At 46.9% G+C, this 18194-nt stretch overlaps 2 protein-coding genes across 3 annotated transcripts; both read left to right on the top strand.

Annotated features, from left to right (window-relative positions):
- Positions 1–4410: 4410 nt before the first annotated feature.
- On the top strand, positions 4411–10622 carry LOC119285372 (high molecular mass early light-inducible protein HV58, chloroplastic-like). The gene is made up of 2 exons (XM_037564626.1): positions 4411–4598; positions 10003–10622. Exons 1-2 carry the CDS (start codon positions 4488–4490, stop codon positions 10465–10467), a joined length of 576 nt encoding a protein of 191 aa, XP_037420523.1. The 5' UTR covers positions 4411–4487; the 3' UTR covers positions 10468–10622.
- Positions 10623–12123: 1501 nt separating this feature from the next.
- On the top strand, positions 12124–16878 carry LOC119285358. 2 transcript variants are annotated; one of them, XM_037564619.1, is made up of 10 exons: positions 12124–12453; positions 13030–13948; positions 14028–14118; positions 14288–14460; positions 14549–15047; positions 15148–15248; positions 15333–15370; positions 15707–15878; positions 16000–16144; positions 16242–16878. In XM_037564619.1, exons 2-10 carry the CDS (start codon positions 13070–13072, stop codon positions 16508–16510), a joined length of 2367 nt encoding a protein of 788 aa, XP_037420516.1. In that variant the 5' UTR covers positions 12124–12453; positions 13030–13069; the 3' UTR covers positions 16511–16878. The 2 variants fall into 2 exon arrangements, with proteins under 2 accessions (XP_037420516.1, XP_037420511.1); XM_037564614.1 differs by having other exon boundaries at positions 13018–13948.
- The last annotated feature ends 1316 nt before the right edge of the window (positions 16879–18194 follow it).

The following is an 18194-nucleotide window of genomic DNA, read 5'->3' as shown; positions in this document are numbered from 1 at the left end:
CACATGTAATGCAGACTGCCACAAAATCCATTCCCTTTTGTTGTGGATAAAGTATTCCTTGGAAAAAAAGTTTGCGTCTCACCTGATTGGTTGCGCGAAGAGGGACCGGAACAAGCTCACCCATGGCCTTGCTGCTTTGGCTTCTAGGACGGGCGACTTCTTTCTGTTGGCCGCAATGCCGGATGAGCTTAGAAAGACTCTGCTCAAAGATTGTAACCAGGGAGGTGCATACAAGACAACTTTCTTTTTGTGCAAGGGATGGCACGCCACTTCCACCGCACAAAGAAGCCGATGCTACTGATCAAGCTCGACATTGCCAAAGTATTTGATACGGTATCATGGACATACCTCCTCGACATGCTGAGGGCCAGGGGTTTCGGACAGCGATGGTGTGATTGGATTGCCTTGTGTCTGGCCTCGGCCTCCTCCCGGGTGCTCGTCAATGGAGTAGCGGGGTGGCCGATTCGGCACCAGCATGGCCTCCGTCAAGGTGACCCGCTATCACCATTCCTGTTCATCCTAGCGATGGAGCCGCTGCAGCAACTGTTGGTGCAAGCAGTCCATGATGGGACACTGAGCCGGTTGTGTGGGCAAGTTCCTGCCTTCCGCACCTCTATGTATGCGGACGACGTGGCAATCTTCGTCAACCCCATCTGAACAGAAGTGGAAACGCTGCACCAGATCCTGCATGCATTCCGGGAGGTCACCGGCCTCAAGGTGAACTTCCAGAAGAGCACAATTCTGCCAATCTAGGGTGAACTTTTTGATGTTCAGCATGTCACTGAACCTTTGGGGGGCCCCTGTGCGGCCTTTCCATGCAAATTCCTCGGACTACCATTGTCTCTCAGAAAATGGCGCAAGGTTGACCTCCAACCCCTGCTCGACAAGCTGCTGGCACGACTGGCTTGCTCGAAACTTAAACTTTTCGCGGCAGCAGGCAGGTTGGTGCTCCTCAACTCGGTCCTGACCGCCTTCACCACCTACTGGTTATCTGTCCAAGACATGCCAGCGTGGGTGCGCCGCCAAATTGACAAGGCCAGAAGAGCTTGGCTGTGGCGTGGGCAAGAGGAATGCCATGGTGGTCACTGCAAGGTTGCTTGGGGGAGGATCTGTAGGCCGAAGGAGCTAGGCGGCCTCGGGATCTTGGATCTAGTGCGGTTCGGACATGCCTTGAGGCTATATACGTTGGCTGTGGCTTGAACGGACGGCACTGGAAAGGCCATGGATAGGTTTGCCTGTCCCTTGCACCCTACAAGAGAGAGTTCTGTTTGCGGCCGCAACGACGACGCAAGTCAGAGACGGGAAGACGGCGTCCTTTTGGTACGACAGCTGGATGCAAGGGGAATCACCCTTCCTAGTAGCACCTAACATCTTCCAGTTGGCGCGCCGAAAAAACAAGACGGTACATGCGGCGCTCCGAGACAACAGCTGGGTGCGTGATGTGCAGGGGCGGGTGACCACGGGGCTGCTGCCTCAATTTGTCAACCTCTGGACGAGGGTGACGGTAACTGGCCAACTGTCGACAGGACAGGATGTCTTCTCTTGGAAACTGACGGAATCAGGCATCTTCTCCACAAGCTCGGTGTACCACATGCAATTCTTGGGATCCACGAGATCACCTCTCATGGCGGCAGTGTGGAAGGCATGGGCGCCAGCAAAGATCAAGCTGTTCGCCTGGCTTCTTGCCATCAACCGGCTCCTTAGAGCGGACAGGCTGATGGCGAGGAAATGGCCAAATTGCTACTTTTGCCCTCTCTACATGCGCAACCTGGAGACCAACATGCATCTGTTCCAAGAATGTACATGGACGAGACGTCTATGGGCGATGGGGGCTGACCGCTTTCAGTTACCCTCATGCCACCCAGATAACTGGAGTACGACGACTGACACAACAGAATGGCTCCTGGGATTGACGATCAACGCAGCACACGCCAAGAAGGCCAGGTCCATCTCTCTGCTCATAGCTTGGACGATCTGGGGCGAGAGAAACAACCGGATTTTCAGAGGCCAAGAGCGGTCTGTCGAGAGAGCGCTGGACTCCATTGGTGATGAGATCACAACCTGGACGTGGGCAGGCGGGAAGCACTTGATGCCGCGAGAGTAGGACCTAGGCGCCCTTTCTCTCTTTTTTTTCTTTTTTCGTTTTTTCTGCGAGCTCGCTCGCGTTTGTACAGTTGGCGTTCCTTCGCCGTTTTCATCTTATAATGAAATCGCAGCTCTCCTGCGTTTCCTTCAAAAAAAAGATTGTAACCAGCCTGTTTGATCGTTTATTTAATCCTCAAAAAGTTTATGTTTCTTAATTTAAGTCTGAGAATATTGATATTGCTTGATAAAGTGCAAATTAACTCACATTTTTCTTGCCAAAGGTGGCACGTGAAGATTCTATCCCTGTCAGCCGGTCACAGTTGGAATACCATACAGCTTGAGGCTCCGTTTGGATTAGCGTTTCAGCTCGTTTTCTGGCTGGTTTAGGATACAGACCCTCTCCCATCGTTTTCATCCCATGCAGGAATCAAAAGTTGACCTATAATTTACACCTATAAAATAAATACAGGTGTAAAGTTTTGCACCCAATATTCCAAGCGAGGACTAAAAATATTCTCAGCGAAAGCTTTAGCGATGGTGTTTATAATTATTGGGTGTTTCATCATAGAAATGAAGTGTATGTATTTGGTGAACCTGCCCACCAACTAAGATGTTTTTTATCACAGAAATAATTTGGTTTCAACTCAGTGAAAATAATCTAAGGTACAATAAGCCATATAAAAACATCAAAAAGTCAAGAAAACACAACACAAACACCGACGAGAGCGACGTCATATTTGAATTTAACTAAACTTCGATCAGCTGACAAGTTCTTCAGAAGTTCAGGCTTGGGCCATTGCCGCCGGTGGCCCCATGCGGCGCGCTCTCGCCTGCAGTACATCGTGCGCATACACAAGAGAGCTATGTCTCGCATTAAGCGAGACAGTAGTACTTCTCGCTGAAGGATTCTTTTCTCTACTGTAGCAACTGGGTCGGCCCGCTTAATGAAAGGAAAGGGGGAGAAAAAGTGACTGAAACCAGGATTCGAACACTCGTCTCCTGGATGTACTGAAGGCACGACCTCCTTTAAGGTAAAAGAGCCGATTTTCTATGGTTTTTTTGTTTTTCTTCTCTTTTTTGTTTTATTTTGTTTTTTCCCTTTTCTTCTCTGTTTTTTCATTCTTTTTACATATGCATCTTCGGTTTTATTTTTTATTTGGTTTATTTTGTTTTCTTTTTCGGTTTTTAATTATTTTAGTTCTTTTTATTTCTCTTGGTTTTAATTGTCCATTTTTGCATATGTCAACAACATTTTTCTAATACTCGTTTAAGGTTTTTCCAATACAAATTTAACATTTTTTAATATATGATCAACATTGTTTCTATACACATTTTTTAATATTTTTTCAAATTCTTGATTAACATTTTGCATATACAAGATTAACATTTTTAATACATGGTTAACATTTTTTCTTTACATTTTAAAAAAGTCTTGATTAACAGTTACCAAATAAAAAGATTAACATTTTTTCGAATACATGGTCAACATTTTTTCTACACACATTTAACATATTCCAAATGCTTGATTAACATTATTCAAACACTTGTTGAACATTTTTTCAAATGCTTTATTAACACTTATACATATATGATTAAATTTTTTCATCAATTTTTTAATACATGATCAACATTTTTTCTATACACATTTAAAATTTCCCAAATGCTTGAATAGCGTTCCTTGAATATTTGTTCAACATTTTTATTCAAATTCTTGATTAACATTTTAAAATACATGATCAAAAAAATTCGTCATTTTTCTAATACAGGATCAACAATATTTCTAAACATGTTCAACATTTTCTAAAAGCTTGATTAACATATTTTTAATTCATGTTCAATATTTTTCTGAATGCTTGATCAATATTTTTTCAAATACTTGTTCGACATTTTTCAAATATTTGTTCAACATTTTCCAAGAAAAATTGTATAGGGTTTTTTATAGTATATATATTTAGAATTTTCTGATGTATAAACAAAGGTAGAAAAATAAAGCAAAAAAGAAACAGAAAACATAAAGAAACAGAAAAGAGGCTGTCGCCTCCCGCGAGCATGGGCTGGTCCATCTTGGTCGCCCCCCTTGAGCGAGTAAGAACCTAGTCTCGCTGAAAGCGTGAAATAGGGGCGCCGCGTACACGCTGGGTTCACTTTTTGGCGAGAGCGAGTTATGGCGCCCTAGGTGTACACGTCGATGCATGTGAGCCCGCCGCCTCCCTCCGTCCACGTACAGCTCTTGCACCTCGTTCACGTGGCCACGGCCGCGTCCACCGGCGACCTCCTCACGGCCGCTATAAAAGTGCATCAGCTACTCGCTCACAGAGACACAGCAAAGCAGCATCAGCCAAGTGACATCGTCCATCCATTAAGCCAGCACTAACTTCTCAGTTCTCTTCGTGCCTTGAGTAATGGCGACCATGGTGGCTTTGAGTTCCTTCACCGTCGTCAGCCGGTCCGCCGCCCGCTCTCCAGTGGCGGCCCCGCGCCGGAGGACCCTCGTCGTCAGGGCCCAGACCGAGGTGAGCTTTCACGTCACACACTTGACTGCATCGCATGTTGGCTAGTTGGAGACTCGACCTCGACGTGAGATTGTTTGTGTATGTAAGACAATAAGTTTTGGGAACCAGCACAACCCTCTAGGGGTGGCTTATCTCATTATATATAATGGTTGTGTTACAATACGTACATAGGTACAGAAGTTATACATAGTCTAACACCCTCCCTCAATCTTAGTCACTTTCTAAAGAACTGAGAAGAGTAAGATTGCGCCTACAAGCCTCAAACTGTGGCAGTGGTAAAGGCTTAGTGAAGATATCTGCAAGTTGATCCTTAGACGAGATAAACTTGATCTGAAGTTGCTTCTGTGATACATGTTCCCGTACAAAGTGATAGTCAACTTCAATGTGTTTCGTTCGGGCATGAAATACTGGATTTGCAGAAAGGTATGTAGCAACGATGTTATCACACCAAAGAATAGGAGGTTGTGGTTGAGACAAACCCAACTCCTGAAGCAAAGACTGCACCCAAATAATCTCTGCAGTAGCATTAGCCACAGCCTTGTACTCAGCTTCAGTACTGCTACGTGACACAGTAGCCTGTTTCCGAGCACTCCAGGCGATCAAATTAGAGCCAAAGAATACTGCATAACCCCCCGTGGATCGCCTGTCATCTGGGCTACCAGCCCAATCTGCATCAGAGAAGGCCGAAAGGACCCGAGAGGAAGTCGGCCGAATATGCATACCAAAAGTCAGGGTGAACTGAACATAACGAAGAATGCGTTTAACAGCAGCCCAATGAGTATCTCTGGGAGCCTGAAGATACTGACAAACCCTGTTAACAGCATAAGAGATATCTGGTCTCGTGATCGTCAAGTACTGAAGTCCACCAACAATGCTTCTGTACTCTGTGGCATCCGCAGGAGACAAAAGCTCACCATCAACAGCTGTTATCTTGTCGGTAGACGACATGGGTGTGGTGGTCGGTTTGCACTTCAGCATGCCGGCTTTTTGTAACAACTCCAAGGAGTACTTCTTCTGCGTAAGGACAAGACCAATAGCACGAGAAGTGACCTCAACTCCAAGAAAGTAGTGAAGCTTCCCAAGATCTTTGACCGCAAAATCAGCACCAAGAGAGCAGACAAGAGCATCAGCAGCATACTGAGAAGAGCTGACAAGGATAATATCATCGACATATACCAAAAGATACATAGTGACTTCTGGCTTCTGTAGAAGAAATAATGAAGTGTCAGCAGTGGACGGCACAAACCCATGAGCACGAAGGGCAGAGGCAAGGCGGGCATGCCAGGCACGAGGAGCTTGCTTCAAACCATATAGTGCTTTGGAAAGACGACAGATATAGTCAGGACGATCAGGATCAGAGAAAACCAGGCGGCTGTTTCATATAAACCTCTTCCTCCAAAAATCCATGTAGAAAAGCATTCTGCACATCAAGTTGACGAAGGGACCAACCACGAGAAACAGCAATGGAGAGAAGAAGCCGAATAGTGGTAGGCTTGACGACAGGACTGAAGGTGTCCTCATAGTCAAGACCATGACGCTGCCGAAAACCGCGAGCAACAAGTCGCGCTTTGTAACGCTCAATAGATCCATCCGAATGCTTCTTCACTTTGAATACCCATTTTGAGTCAATAACATTTACCCGTGGTGGTGGAGGAACGAGAGTCCATGTCTTGTTACGAAGAAGAGCATGAAACTCCTGCTCCATAGCCTCTCGCCAATGTGGAATGCGCAGGGCAGCCTGATATGAGCGAGGCTCAGAAGATGGATCCGCAACAGCAGCAGCCAAACAAGCAGCCAACCAAGCAACCGTACCATCCGTACGTTCCTTAGGTTTGAAAATGCCACTGCGGCTGCGTGTATGTGGTCGAGACACAGGAACCACCGAGGTCGACGGAGCAGCCTGCAACGGGCTGGAGGACGGCGACGTTGACGAGTCAGCCGGTGACGAGGAGCCAGGCACGGTAGCCTCGGACTCAGTCGGCGAAGAAGGCCGGCCCACCGGCGAAACCGGCAGAGCAGACGAAGCAGCTGGCGACTCCGGCATCCCAGACCGGGCCGATGGCGAGCTCGGCATAGTGGGCCGTGGCGCGGCCGGTGTCGCGGGCCGATCCGCTGATGAAGGCGACGTGAGGACCCGAGCCGCGGGCGAAGACGGCGTGACGGGCCGAGCCACGGGCGACTCGGCGGCCGCTGGCGAAAAAGGCCGAGCCGCTGGAGACTCGGCGATCACTGGCGTAGCAGACCGAGCAGTGGAGATGCTCGGCGCGACGGGCTCATCGGGTGACCATGCATGGGCACGCGAATCGATGCCATGCAACAGAGGGCGATCGACATGCCCACTAGAAGACGACGATGATGATGGTGAATCCTCCAACAGCTCCAAACGAGCTCCACGTCCGGTTCCTGCACCATGGTTAGGTAACAGCAAAGGAGAGTATGCAACATCATCAAATTGGTCAGAAGCAACAGAGGATGAATGCAGGGATGGTGGTTCGACAGTGGACACAGGAAGGTTGGCAAAGGAAAAAACATGCTCATCAAACACGACGTCCCGAGATATATAGACACGATTAGTGGGAACATGAAGACATTTGTAACCTTTATGAAGAGAGTTATAGCCAAGAAAAACACACTTCTTAGAACGAAACTCAAGCTTGCGCTTGTTATATGGACGAAGATGCGGCCAGCAAGCACACCCAAATACCTTGAGAAAGGTATAATCAGGTTGTTCATTAAGGAGAACCTCAATGGGAGTCTTCATGTTTAAAACACGAGTAGGAGTACGATTGATGAGAAAGCATGCAGTGGTGAAAGCATCACTCCAAAACCGAAACGGAACAGATGCATGGGCCAAAAGAGTAAGACCAGCTTCAACAATATGACGATGCTTACGTTCGACTGAACCATTCTGCTGATGTGTATGTGGACATGCTAAACGATGAGCTATCCCAAGCGACTGAAAGAAGGAGTTGAGGTTGCGATACTCGCCCCCCCCCCAGTCCGACTGGACATGAACAATTTTGTGCTTGAGAAGACGTTCAACATGTTTTTGAAACTGAACAAAAATATCAAACACATCAGATTTGCGTTTAATAAGGTAAAGCCAGGTAAATCGACTATAAGCATCAACGAAACTGATATAGTAATTATGACCACTGACAGAAGTCTGAGCAGGACCCCATACATCTGAAAACACAAGTTCTAACGGATGTTTCACCCCACGACTGGACTCCGAAAAAGGAAGTTGATGACTCTTCCCCTGCTGACAAGCATCACACACTGCTACATCTTTATTACTAGACAAACTAGGAAGCTCATGACGACGCAAAATATGACGGACAATAGGTGTGGCCGGGTGACCAAGACGAGCATGCCACTGTGACGGAGAGACCCGAACTCCACTGAAAACGCGAGCGACGCCAGGATGCTCCAGACGGTAGAGACCCTGGCACAACCGCCCACTAAGAAGAATGTCCCTCGTGCCCCGATCCTTAATAAAAAGATCAAAAGGGTGAAATTCACAAAGCACATTATTATCACGTGTGAGTTTAGGAACTGAAAGAAGATTGCGGGTCACAGATGGAACGCGAAGAACATTGCGAAGCTGAAGACTCCTATTGGCATGTCTAGTGAGAAGAGATGCTTGACCAATATGAGAGATGTGCATACCTGCTCCATTGGCGGTGTGGATCTTGTCGGAGCCATGATAGGGTTCATGAGTGTGAAGCTTCCCCATCTCGCTGGTCAGATGCTCTGTCGCCCCAGAGTCCATGTACCAGTGTGGATCGATGGAGTAGGACTGAGTGTGTCCCTGGTGCTTCTGCGGCGCGGGACGATCAGCCATGGCGACCTGACGGGCATTGTTGCGTGTATCTTTGCCGTCATTGCCAAGACCAAGGAAGCTTCGCTGGAAGCGCTTATGACACTTGGAGGCCCAGTGCCCATCGCGGCCACAAAGCTGACACACACGTGGACCGCCAGCCCCCGGTAAGGTCGCAGTAGGTGGGGGGGCCGACGCGGGCGACGGTGGCAGCCCCAAGGGAGACCGGGGTGATGAAGAAGAGCGGCCACCCTTGGTGGCGACGTTGGCCGAGAGAGAGCCAGTGCCCCTGGTGCGGCGAGTCTCGACCCGTTGCTCAGTGAGAAGAAGCCGAGAGAAAACCTCGTGTGCCAACATGGGTGTCGAGTTACCCCGCTCGTTGATGATCTCGACTAAGGCATCATACTCCTCATCAAGACCATTGACAATAAACGAGTTGAACTCGGAGTCGGTGAGGGGCTGTCCAATGGAGGCCAATGTGTCGGCAAGGCCCTTGACCTTGTTGTAGAACTCAGTGGCCGTGGAGTCAAGCTTCTGACACTCTCCAAGCTGACGACGGAGTGCAGAGACACGAGCCTGGGACTGCGCTGCAAAGGTGCGCTCAAGGATGGTCCAGGCCTCATGAGACGTCTTCGCGAAGACAACAAGGCCGGCAACTGCCGGCGAGAGCGACCCCTGGATGGAGGAGAGGTTCGCCTGGTCCTGCCCCGTCCAGACGCGATGGGCCGGATTGTAGACCGGACCATGCACGCTGTCTACCAGCGCGGGTGGGCAGGGAAGCGGTCCGTCGACGTAGCCTAGAAGGTAGTGACTCCCCAAGAGCGGGAGAACCTGCGCACGCCAGAAGATGTAGTTGTCTGCGGAGAGCATGATGGTGATGAGATGACCGAAGTGAAACGGCGGCGGCGAAGACGATCCCATCGAGGAGGCTGCCTGGGGTGCAAACACCATGGAGGCAGCCGGAGGCACCGAAGCCGATGCGGGAGGAGGCGGGACCGCAGCCAGGGCGGGCGCCGCAAAGCTCACGGCCGGTGCGGACGCCGCAAGGCCCGCGGCCGGGGCGGGCGCCGCCAACCCCGCCAGCGGGGCGGTGTGATCCGCTCGCGGCAGGAGCGGCGGGACGACGCCTGCGGAATCCGCAGCGGACGGCGGCGCCGCGGTGTGGACCATGAGGTCACGCCCGAGCGAGGGCGCCGGCGGCGTGGAGAAGACGGAGCCGATGCTCCTTGTCCCGATCGGAGCCGGAACGGAGACGGCATCGAGCGGGAGGTTGAGCAGAGCCGCAAGAGAGGCCGGGAGGAAGCCCGCAGCAGTGGAACCGGTGGTGGCGGCGCTCGACATGGCGGCGGCGCGATCGGTGGCGCGGCGGCGGCGGTGAAGGCGGCGGTGGCTGCGGCGGCGGTGCGGGTATTAGGGTTTAGAAGCGAAAGCGATCATAACCTAGCGTGATACCATGTAAGACAATAAGTTTTGGGAACCAGTACAACCCTCTAGGGATGGCTTATCTTATTATAGATAATGGTTGTGTTACAATACGTACATAGGTATACAGAAGTTATACATAGTCTAACAGTGTATGTGCAGCCTGGCATGGACTCAACCAAGGAGACGACGAGCGCATCGACCTCCTCCTCCCCGAGCACGAGCTCGACCCCGACCCCGATCCCGGCGGCACCCAAGCCCATGACCAAGAAGGCTAACCCCTCGGTCTGGGACGCGCTCGCCTTCAGCGGCCCGGCGCCGGAGCGCATCAATGGCCGGCTGGCCATGGTGGGCTTCGTGGCGGCGCTCTCCGTCGAGGCGGCACGCGGCGGCGGGCTCCTCGACCAGGCCGGCAGCGGCGCCGGGCTGGGCTGGTTCCTGGTGACCGCGGGGGTGTTCTCCGCGGCATCGTTGGTGCCGCTACTGCAGGGCCAGACTGTCGAGAGCAAGTCGAGCGGAATCTGGAGCGCCGACGCAGAGCTCTGGAACGGCCGCTTCGCTATGCTCGGCCTCGTCGCGCTCGCCGCCACCGAGTTCATTACCGGCGCTCCCTTCGTCAACATCTAAGACTATGTACTGTAGCGCTGCGGATTCTCTTTTCATCAGCTAACAAAATTGTAATAGTAGTAGTACTAACTGTTGTAGCCACGTTTATGTAAAAAAAAAATTGCAGCCACGTTTATGCCATGATCTGATGTAGTGATTTTATTTCTATAGCTTCTTGATGGATGTGAATTATATAGTAGAAACTGAAAAGAAGCTATAGAAATAGTGATTTTATTTCTATAGCTTCTTGGTGGATGTGAATTATATCACGTTTATGCCATCTCTGACGGAGTTTCTTTTCCAGTTATATTTTTGTAGCCGGAGAGTGTTTCTTTTCCAGTTATGTTTCTTAAGTTGGAGAGTGTGCTCCTAGTCCGTCAGAGATGCTAGCTGATAAAGAAACATCCAGGTTCAAAGATTATCATGAATACTCAGAAATCCAAGATGCGCACTTCAGTTACTGTCTCACTTCCTTTATTCTGTATGCATTAAGGGCATTTCCAACACGGATTACCAAACGGACATTAATAAACAATTTTTGAACTCGCGAACATGTTTGAATTTGTTAAAAATCAAATTCAATAATATTCAAATTTGAGTATTTTTTGAATTTATGAACTTTTTTAAATTCATGACCATTTTTTCAAACCCACAATTACTTTTTTGAATCACGAATAATTTTCAGATTCAGGAGCATTTTCAAGTTGGGCGATCATTTTTTCAATTTCATGAACAATTTTGTATTCACAAACATTTTTTCAATTTTGCAGACATTTTTTAATTCACGAACAGTTTTTGAGTTCATCAACATTTTTTGAATTCACAAATCTTAATACCAGAAAATCTTTTTTAATTTATGAACATTTTCATTTTAGCACTCATTTATCAAGTTTTTTAAATTCAAGGTTTTTTTATAATTCACGAACATTTTATAGACTCGTAAATCCTTTGAAATTTAGGAACATTTTTAAACATGGCAAACATATTTTTGAATTCACAGATAATTTTGCAAATATATGAACAGTTTCTGAATTCACTAGAATTATTCAAGTTCATAAGCATAATTTCAATTCATATACATTTAAAAGATATGGATATTTTTCAAATTCATGAACACCTTTTCAAATTCTCAAACATTTTTATCTTCATCTTTCTTCGTACATGAAATCAGATGGTAGTAAATCAGAAGGAAAAAAACGATGATGGAAAGAGGAGAGAGTTAGCAACCGGTTTGCCTACACCTCTGAAAAGAAACTAAAATGTTGAATAACGCTCCTCCCCTACTCAATCGAAACCTGCACAGACAAGCATAGGTAAAAAAAGTGAGATATTGGCAGTAGTCTGGAATCGACAGATCTAGCATAACGAAAACAGCTACGACATCACTATGCCCTAGAAAGCAAGCATATATAGGTGAAAAAAATCCATGTAAAAACAGCAGGATCAACTATGGCCTATGGGGGACACGTAGAAAGGGAAATACCAAAACCTGCGACCCACAGGTAGATTATGATAGGCAAAAAATACCACGAAATGGCCTGCGCGAACTGAATACAAAAGGGCCGGAAGTAAAGGGCCCTAACAAAATCAAGAGATGGCCTAGTTAGGATTCGGCCCACAGAGGGGGCGACTATTCCGCGCGTTAGGATTCGCCCCTGCTGAAGGCCTCGTCAGGGGTCTGGACTCCTGTCTCCGTAGGCGGCGAGGGCGTGCGAACTGGGGGGAAGGCAACCGCCGCGCCGCCTCTCCGCCCTCGGCTCCCCTGCCGCCGCCGGCCTCTCCGTGCCCTTCTCTCCCCCGCGGGCGCCTCCCCACCTCGCCGCCTCCCTGCCGCCACCGGCTACGGATTCCGTGCGTCCCCCGACACCGCCGCCCTACCCAGTCCGTGCTTCTCCGCCGCTGCCCCCCTCCTCTCAACCGCGCCGCAGGCAACCTCGGCCTCTTCAAGGAGGGGCCAAAAGGTTCATCCTCGCCGTCACCGGGGAAGCACCTTCGTGGCGTCACCAGGTAAAGATTTAATGCTCCACGTCACTATTTGATTTCTGTTGTTCTGCACAGAATGTTTGGCGTGTTGTCTATTTCTTGTTGATGAACCGTATATATACAATTGTTGAAACGTCTTAGAAATTCGGTCGTTGATGCATGCCTGATGCTTTCTTGTGAACTAAATCAAATAGTCAGATTTAATTTTAACTGTTCGTTTGGTAGCTAATGTCCATACCTCGTGTCCTATGCGCTTGTGTTAGCTCCTCGTTTGGTTGACGCGGTACTGCCTTTTCTTGTGCCATTTGCTAAATTTGTATGATCATTTAATCTTGCAACAATTGAATGCAGTTGTGTTGGTGATGCCAGTTAGAACCTGGAAAATATGGTTGGTCTCCATAAGTTTCTTTTGCACGGCAAGATGGGCCTATAAGATGTTATGGGGCCTTAGAAAAATAGTGCCAACAAGGATTTCCGTTTCCTTTTATTTTGTTATCTCTATGTGAGATAATATATTGTCCATTTCTTTCTTATATAACATGCTTCGCTTGCTGCTGCTGCTGTCTGAACCTGCAATATTTCCTAAAGTGACTTTGGCAGGTCGAAACAACTTCCTGGAGGCCTCAAAGGGGGTTTGGACATGATTGATGATGAGGCTAACTTTGGCGACATCACTGATGCCCCTGCAGAAGCGGAAGCTGCTGCAAAGTTTCATCCTAATAAGCTGCGGGGCAAGCTTCGGAAGAAATCTGTGCCATCAAGATCTGTTGTACCCAATCGTACAGTGGAAACAAGTGATGAGAAGGCTCTAGCTTTAAGTCAAGATAATTTGTCTCAAGGACTTGCTACGAATCAAGAAATAGCATCTTCGGCCGTTCATGGTAGTGAAACGATTGGTGGTGCGGAAGTTTGTGGGGGCACTATTTACACACCTTCTGATGATGTGCTGGCAGTTTCTTCTGTAGATAGGGTTTCACAAAATGACGATCCTCATGATGATCCATCTGAAGTAGTTACGCTCCAAGAAAGCTTGGTTGTTTCAGATACCCAAGCATCATCCACCCATCCAACTAGCAAGACAGTTGATGATTTAGCTGACTTTGGGGAACTATTTGACACACATTCTGAAGAGGAAAACGCTGCAAAGTCCAAGCTAAAAATTAAGGTGAAACTCAGCAAGGCAGCATCCAAGTCCCGAAAGACTGGCCAAAAGAAGGCAGCTTCAACTGTAGACGTGGTCTCACAAAATAAAGAGGATGGTAACGATGATGTCAGAGGATGCAACGATGAGCAGGTACAAGCTCAACATGAAGAACATGTACAGACCTCAGATTCTCAGCCACCCTTGGGAACTGATGATGGTACAGTTGACAATTTTGTTAACCACAACCGCATCCTTGAAGAGCCTGGTCCAGAGGAAACGGCTGCAAAGTTATGCCCTAAATCACAAAGAAAACCTGGCAGGGCTTCATCCAAGGCTGTTGGGACTAGTGATGATTATGCAGCAGCTAATCTAAAGGTCAGGGTTGAAATCTGTTAGAAATTTAACTAAGTTCACAAATATGATATGCTGATGCTCTGCTTTTGATTGCTTTTAGGATATCAATGCTAGTGTTGATATAGACTCTCAAGATGGGCTGATAAATCCTCATACTGATGATACTCAACCGATCTTTGGAGAACCCTCAGGTGCGTGTTTGATTTACTTGTGGAACTTCTTTTCCATGCACATCTGGCATAACGCTCATTCTGACCATACAGTATGTCATGAGTTGTTGGCTGCACTTATCACTTTATATTGCTTCGTCTAGCTTTCCTGCTTATTTACTCATAATGAGCAAACATATTTCTGGTACAGCTGAAGCTGCTGCTACATTTCTACTTGATCTTGGAAAGAAAAAGAGCAAAGGCAAATCAGTAACATTTGTTCTACCAGATGATTATGAGGGGGTCGCTGCAACAGATACCAACCATAATGACATAGGATCTGATGAAAATTTGAACACCTTGCCTCAGCAAGCACCTCAAAAGGTAAGTCCTTGCTGAAGTCTACACTTGTGATTAGAATTTTCTTAGCACCTCAAAAGGTAAGTCCTTGTCTCATTGGTAATTTTTGCAGCATTGTCTTACTGAAGAACATTCAGACGATCAGGAATATACTGATAGGGAGAGCCAGTACTATGAGGGGGAGCGATCAGATCATGGTGTTGAACAACAATCCAAATTGGATGTTGGAAAACAAGAATTATCAATGAAGTTAAGAAGCAGGACAGAGATTCAGAAGGTTGGGTTATCTGAGCATATTGTTGACGATCATCTTGATGAAGATTTTGTTGAACCTTCAGCAGCCGAACAAAATAATGATAGTAGCGACGAGAACACTGCTGGAGGAAAGCAGAAGGCACCAAGAAAGTCAAGGAAGAAAGATCCAAATAAAGAACCTTTGAGGGGTTCCAAGCGCACCTCGACGAAATCCACTTCGGAAAAATCACAGCCGAACCAGCAGAAAAATAAAAGTGAAGTATCGTCACGCGGTTGTAAGAGAGCCTTGAAAGATACAATGACAGAACAGCCTGAGAAGAATCTTACTCACAGAATTCGTCAAAAAAGAGCTCAAGGTATCTGGCTAAAATAACAACGGTACCCAAATAACAAAGCATCAATTTAACATGCTATGAGCTCTTGACTCTTGTATTTTTGGCCTTTGTTGTTTTATAGAAGTGCAAACGTTACTTCAAAAACCTGATCATGAGATAGATCGCATGAAGCTAAGTGTGACGCATCTCAGGTTGTTACAAGAGGCCAGAGAGCGTATTCAGGTGAGTTGTGCACGTTTGCTGGGTCTACCTTCTTTATTGGAGTATTATGCTGTTGCTCATGATTTTTGTTTTGGCCTTTCCTAGAGTAAAACACCGTCAGGACCATCATCCTCTAATCAAAGGTAGGCTCTTTTCCCAACTTAAAATATTATTTATGAATATTTTCTCTGTATCTTGTTTAACTACCATTCTGCATTTTCTGTTTGGATATTTTTACCTAAAGTGTAGTAAAATAACCAGTCATTGACAACAATGCTACAGTTCTATTTGCAAGCTTTCTATTTTATCATATAGATACTTCACTTTTTCAGATAGGGTATTTGAAGTTGGCGTTGCTGCTGCAGTTTTTATTCCAGCATCTAAATTTGTATTCTTAAATTTGATGAGTTGGTATGCTGCTTTAACCATGATTTCACTGACTTTCGCCTGTCATGTTCTTTGTTGATGTCTTTTCACAGCAGCTCCCGTTTTGGAGATACTGACGATTTTGATCCTTTTGGAGATAACTATGACAATGACAGAACAGAGAATCAGGCGCTAGAAAGTGCTACTAAACTGAATTACCATTCGTATATGGACAAAAAGACACGGGCCAAATGGACAAAATCTGACACTGACTTGTTTTACCAGGTATTTGGAAATCAACTACACCCTCTATAACTTAATAGTATAAGATGTTTTTTGACACTGTCATGCTGACGTTTTGGCTTGCCTATGGGAAACTTCAACTTTTTTATCTGTTCTGGTCCAGGGTCTTCAACAATTTGGTAGTGATTTTGCAATGATACAGCAACTATTCCCAGATAAGTCCCGTGATCAGGTACGGCAAAAGTTTAAAAGTGAGGACAAAAAGCATCCAATGCAAGTCCACGATGCTATACTTCATCGCTCGAGAGGTCAGCGGTTGCTTCATACCTGGTCCAGCCCATATATTTTGATTTCTGATTTCTGATTTTGCTTAACCTAACTCTTCTGTCTTACAACTGTATACAGATAACTTGTATTTAAAACAAGTAATGAAACAGCTCAACATTGAAGATTCGCTCAAAGACATCAACATTACACAAAAACAAGAGGTTGCATCAACTGAAGGGAACACTGGAAATGATGTTATTTCTGAAACTAACACGTTCAGTGTTGAGAATGTTTCGAATTTGTCAGATGAAGAAATGGGCACGCACCAATCTGAGGTCAAAGAAGGGGAGGATGTTGCAGCTGGAAATGCTGATGATGTTGACCTGGATGTTTTTGATTGGTACTAGCACGATAGTCACGCTGAAAATCAGGCAGAAATTATTTAGGATCTCACGGTTCTGCCAACCCTGTGAGCCAAGGACATGTTCTATGTCGAACATTTTTGCTCACGGGTTTAGCTAGTTAGGGATGCGAGATACGGATGCAGATAGTACGGTTGTTACGTTGATTACCGTTTTATTTCACTCTTGCAAGTTACTGCTGTACTCTTCAGTAGTGTTGGTTTTTCTATTTCATGCAAACTTTGTAGTCTCCCTCGAAAGTTGCTGAAGTTTGCTGCTTCGTGATGTCTCCTGCTAGGTGCAGAGCTGATGGCGGCTCTCACTTTGCTTCTAGTTTTCTGAATAAAAGAAGTTGTGGCTTGTTCAGAAAGGTATATATGTGCCTATCAAATGAATTGCCCGTAATATTGCTTGTTCTTACAGGGTCTCAAAATGTAGAGTACTGATGAGCATTTCACTGTTTTTTATGGATACTTTTACAGCCAGCACAAAGTATCCAAAAGGGTGAAATGCAAATGAACTTTTTTTAACTGTGTCCCATCAGGCTTAGTTTTCGTTTGCCGAATTGCTACATTATGAGCCTGTTCGGCAACCATCCACTCCTCTGAATTCTCAACTCCACTCCTCGATTCCCAACTCCCAGCTCCATTAGCAAATTTTAGAATTTGGCAACATGTTCGGCAGCCAACTCCAACTCCTCACCTGTATTTTCTATTGAAGGAACCGGCAGGAGTTAAAGTGAGAGTCGTCCGTCAGTGTGCTGTTGGGTTGTCGAACCGGTAAGTTGTGGCAAAGGTGGGTAGAAAACTTTGAACTCCAGGGACAATCTCGTACAGTGAGACATGCGGAGCGGGCGGAGCGCCACTTTAGCGACTCCCAGAAAATGGTCTACTGGCCACTCCGCTCCGGAACGAGGAAATCGCTGAGCTGATCTGTTCGGTGCCGCTCCTGCTGCTCCAGGAGCAGAGCTGTGGAGTGGAGGGCTCCCGAACAGGCCCTATGTTGATGCAACCCAATATTTTCATGAGCAATTGGTATTTATTGCCTAACATCAACTGTATCAGGTCGCTCTAGTATGTGATTTTTCCGGCTAGTTCTGACATGGCATTTTCCGTCCGCTGTCATTAGGCCAACTTCACCGCGTGACTCATTTCTACCCCAAATCGTCCGTTTGTGTCCGTTTGGGGTAAAACGGGCAAATCAAACGACCCAGCGCATGGGAGCATACGGACGCTTTGTTTGGTCCGTGTCCGCTTTTGCCATTTCCAGACCAAAGTTGCTCTCGGTTTGGGGCCAAAGCGGACAGAAAGCGAACGTCTTCGCGTCCTCGTCGTCTGTCTGTGTCCGCCTCGACCCCACATGTCACTCTCTCCTTTTCTGTACATGGCCCACCACGTGCATCAACGACCACGACGTATGGGGTGAAAATGGGGTAGTAGTGATGCGTGTAGCGAGTTTGTGCGGCCTCTGTCCGGCGTTTGTTCTCCCTATTTCTATCCCATACAGACAAAATCCGAACAAAATAGGTATATATTTAAGATCGTGCGGTGGAGTTGGCCTTAGGGGCGGGTGCCCATATAGGAGGCCCTGCAATTTACACCTACGTAACTCTTTTTATGTATCTTACGTACTGTCCGATCTGGCAGTTTTTTATTGGTAATTACTTGCACGCACGGGCCCATCCTGAAAA

The sequence above is a fragment of the Triticum dicoccoides genome, chromosome 1A (assembly GCF_002162155.2).
Source record: "Triticum dicoccoides isolate Atlit2015 ecotype Zavitan chromosome 1A, WEW_v2.0, whole genome shotgun sequence".
Lineage (NCBI taxonomy): Eukaryota > Viridiplantae > Streptophyta > Magnoliopsida > Poales > Poaceae > Triticum > Triticum dicoccoides.
The sequence above is the reverse complement of the archived record's forward strand: the minus strand, read 5'-3'. Positions and strand labels throughout refer to the sequence as shown.

What these genes read in the sequence shown, in the direction of transcription:
- LOC119285372 (XM_037564626.1), top strand. Translation starts at nt 4,488, where the DNA reads ATGGCGACCATGGTGGCTTTGAGTTCCTTCACCGTCGTCAGCCGGTCC. An exon ending in TCGTCAGGGCCCAGACCGAG is followed by an intron (nt 4,599 to 10,002) that starts GTGAGCTTTCAC and finishes GTGTATGTGCAG; the next exon opens with CCTGGCATGGACTCAACCAA.
- LOC119285358 (XM_037564619.1), top strand. Translation starts at nt 13,070, where the DNA reads ATGATTGATGATGAGGCTAACTTTGGCGACATCACTGATGCCCCTGCA. An exon ending in ATGCAGCAGCTAATCTAAAG is followed by an intron (nt 13,949 to 14,027) that starts GTCAGGGTTGAA and finishes GATTGCTTTTAG; the next exon opens with GATATCAATGCTAGTGTTGA. An exon ending in GATCTTTGGAGAACCCTCAG is followed by an intron (nt 14,119 to 14,287) that starts GTGCGTGTTTGA and finishes TTTCTGGTACAG; the next exon opens with CTGAAGCTGCTGCTACATTT.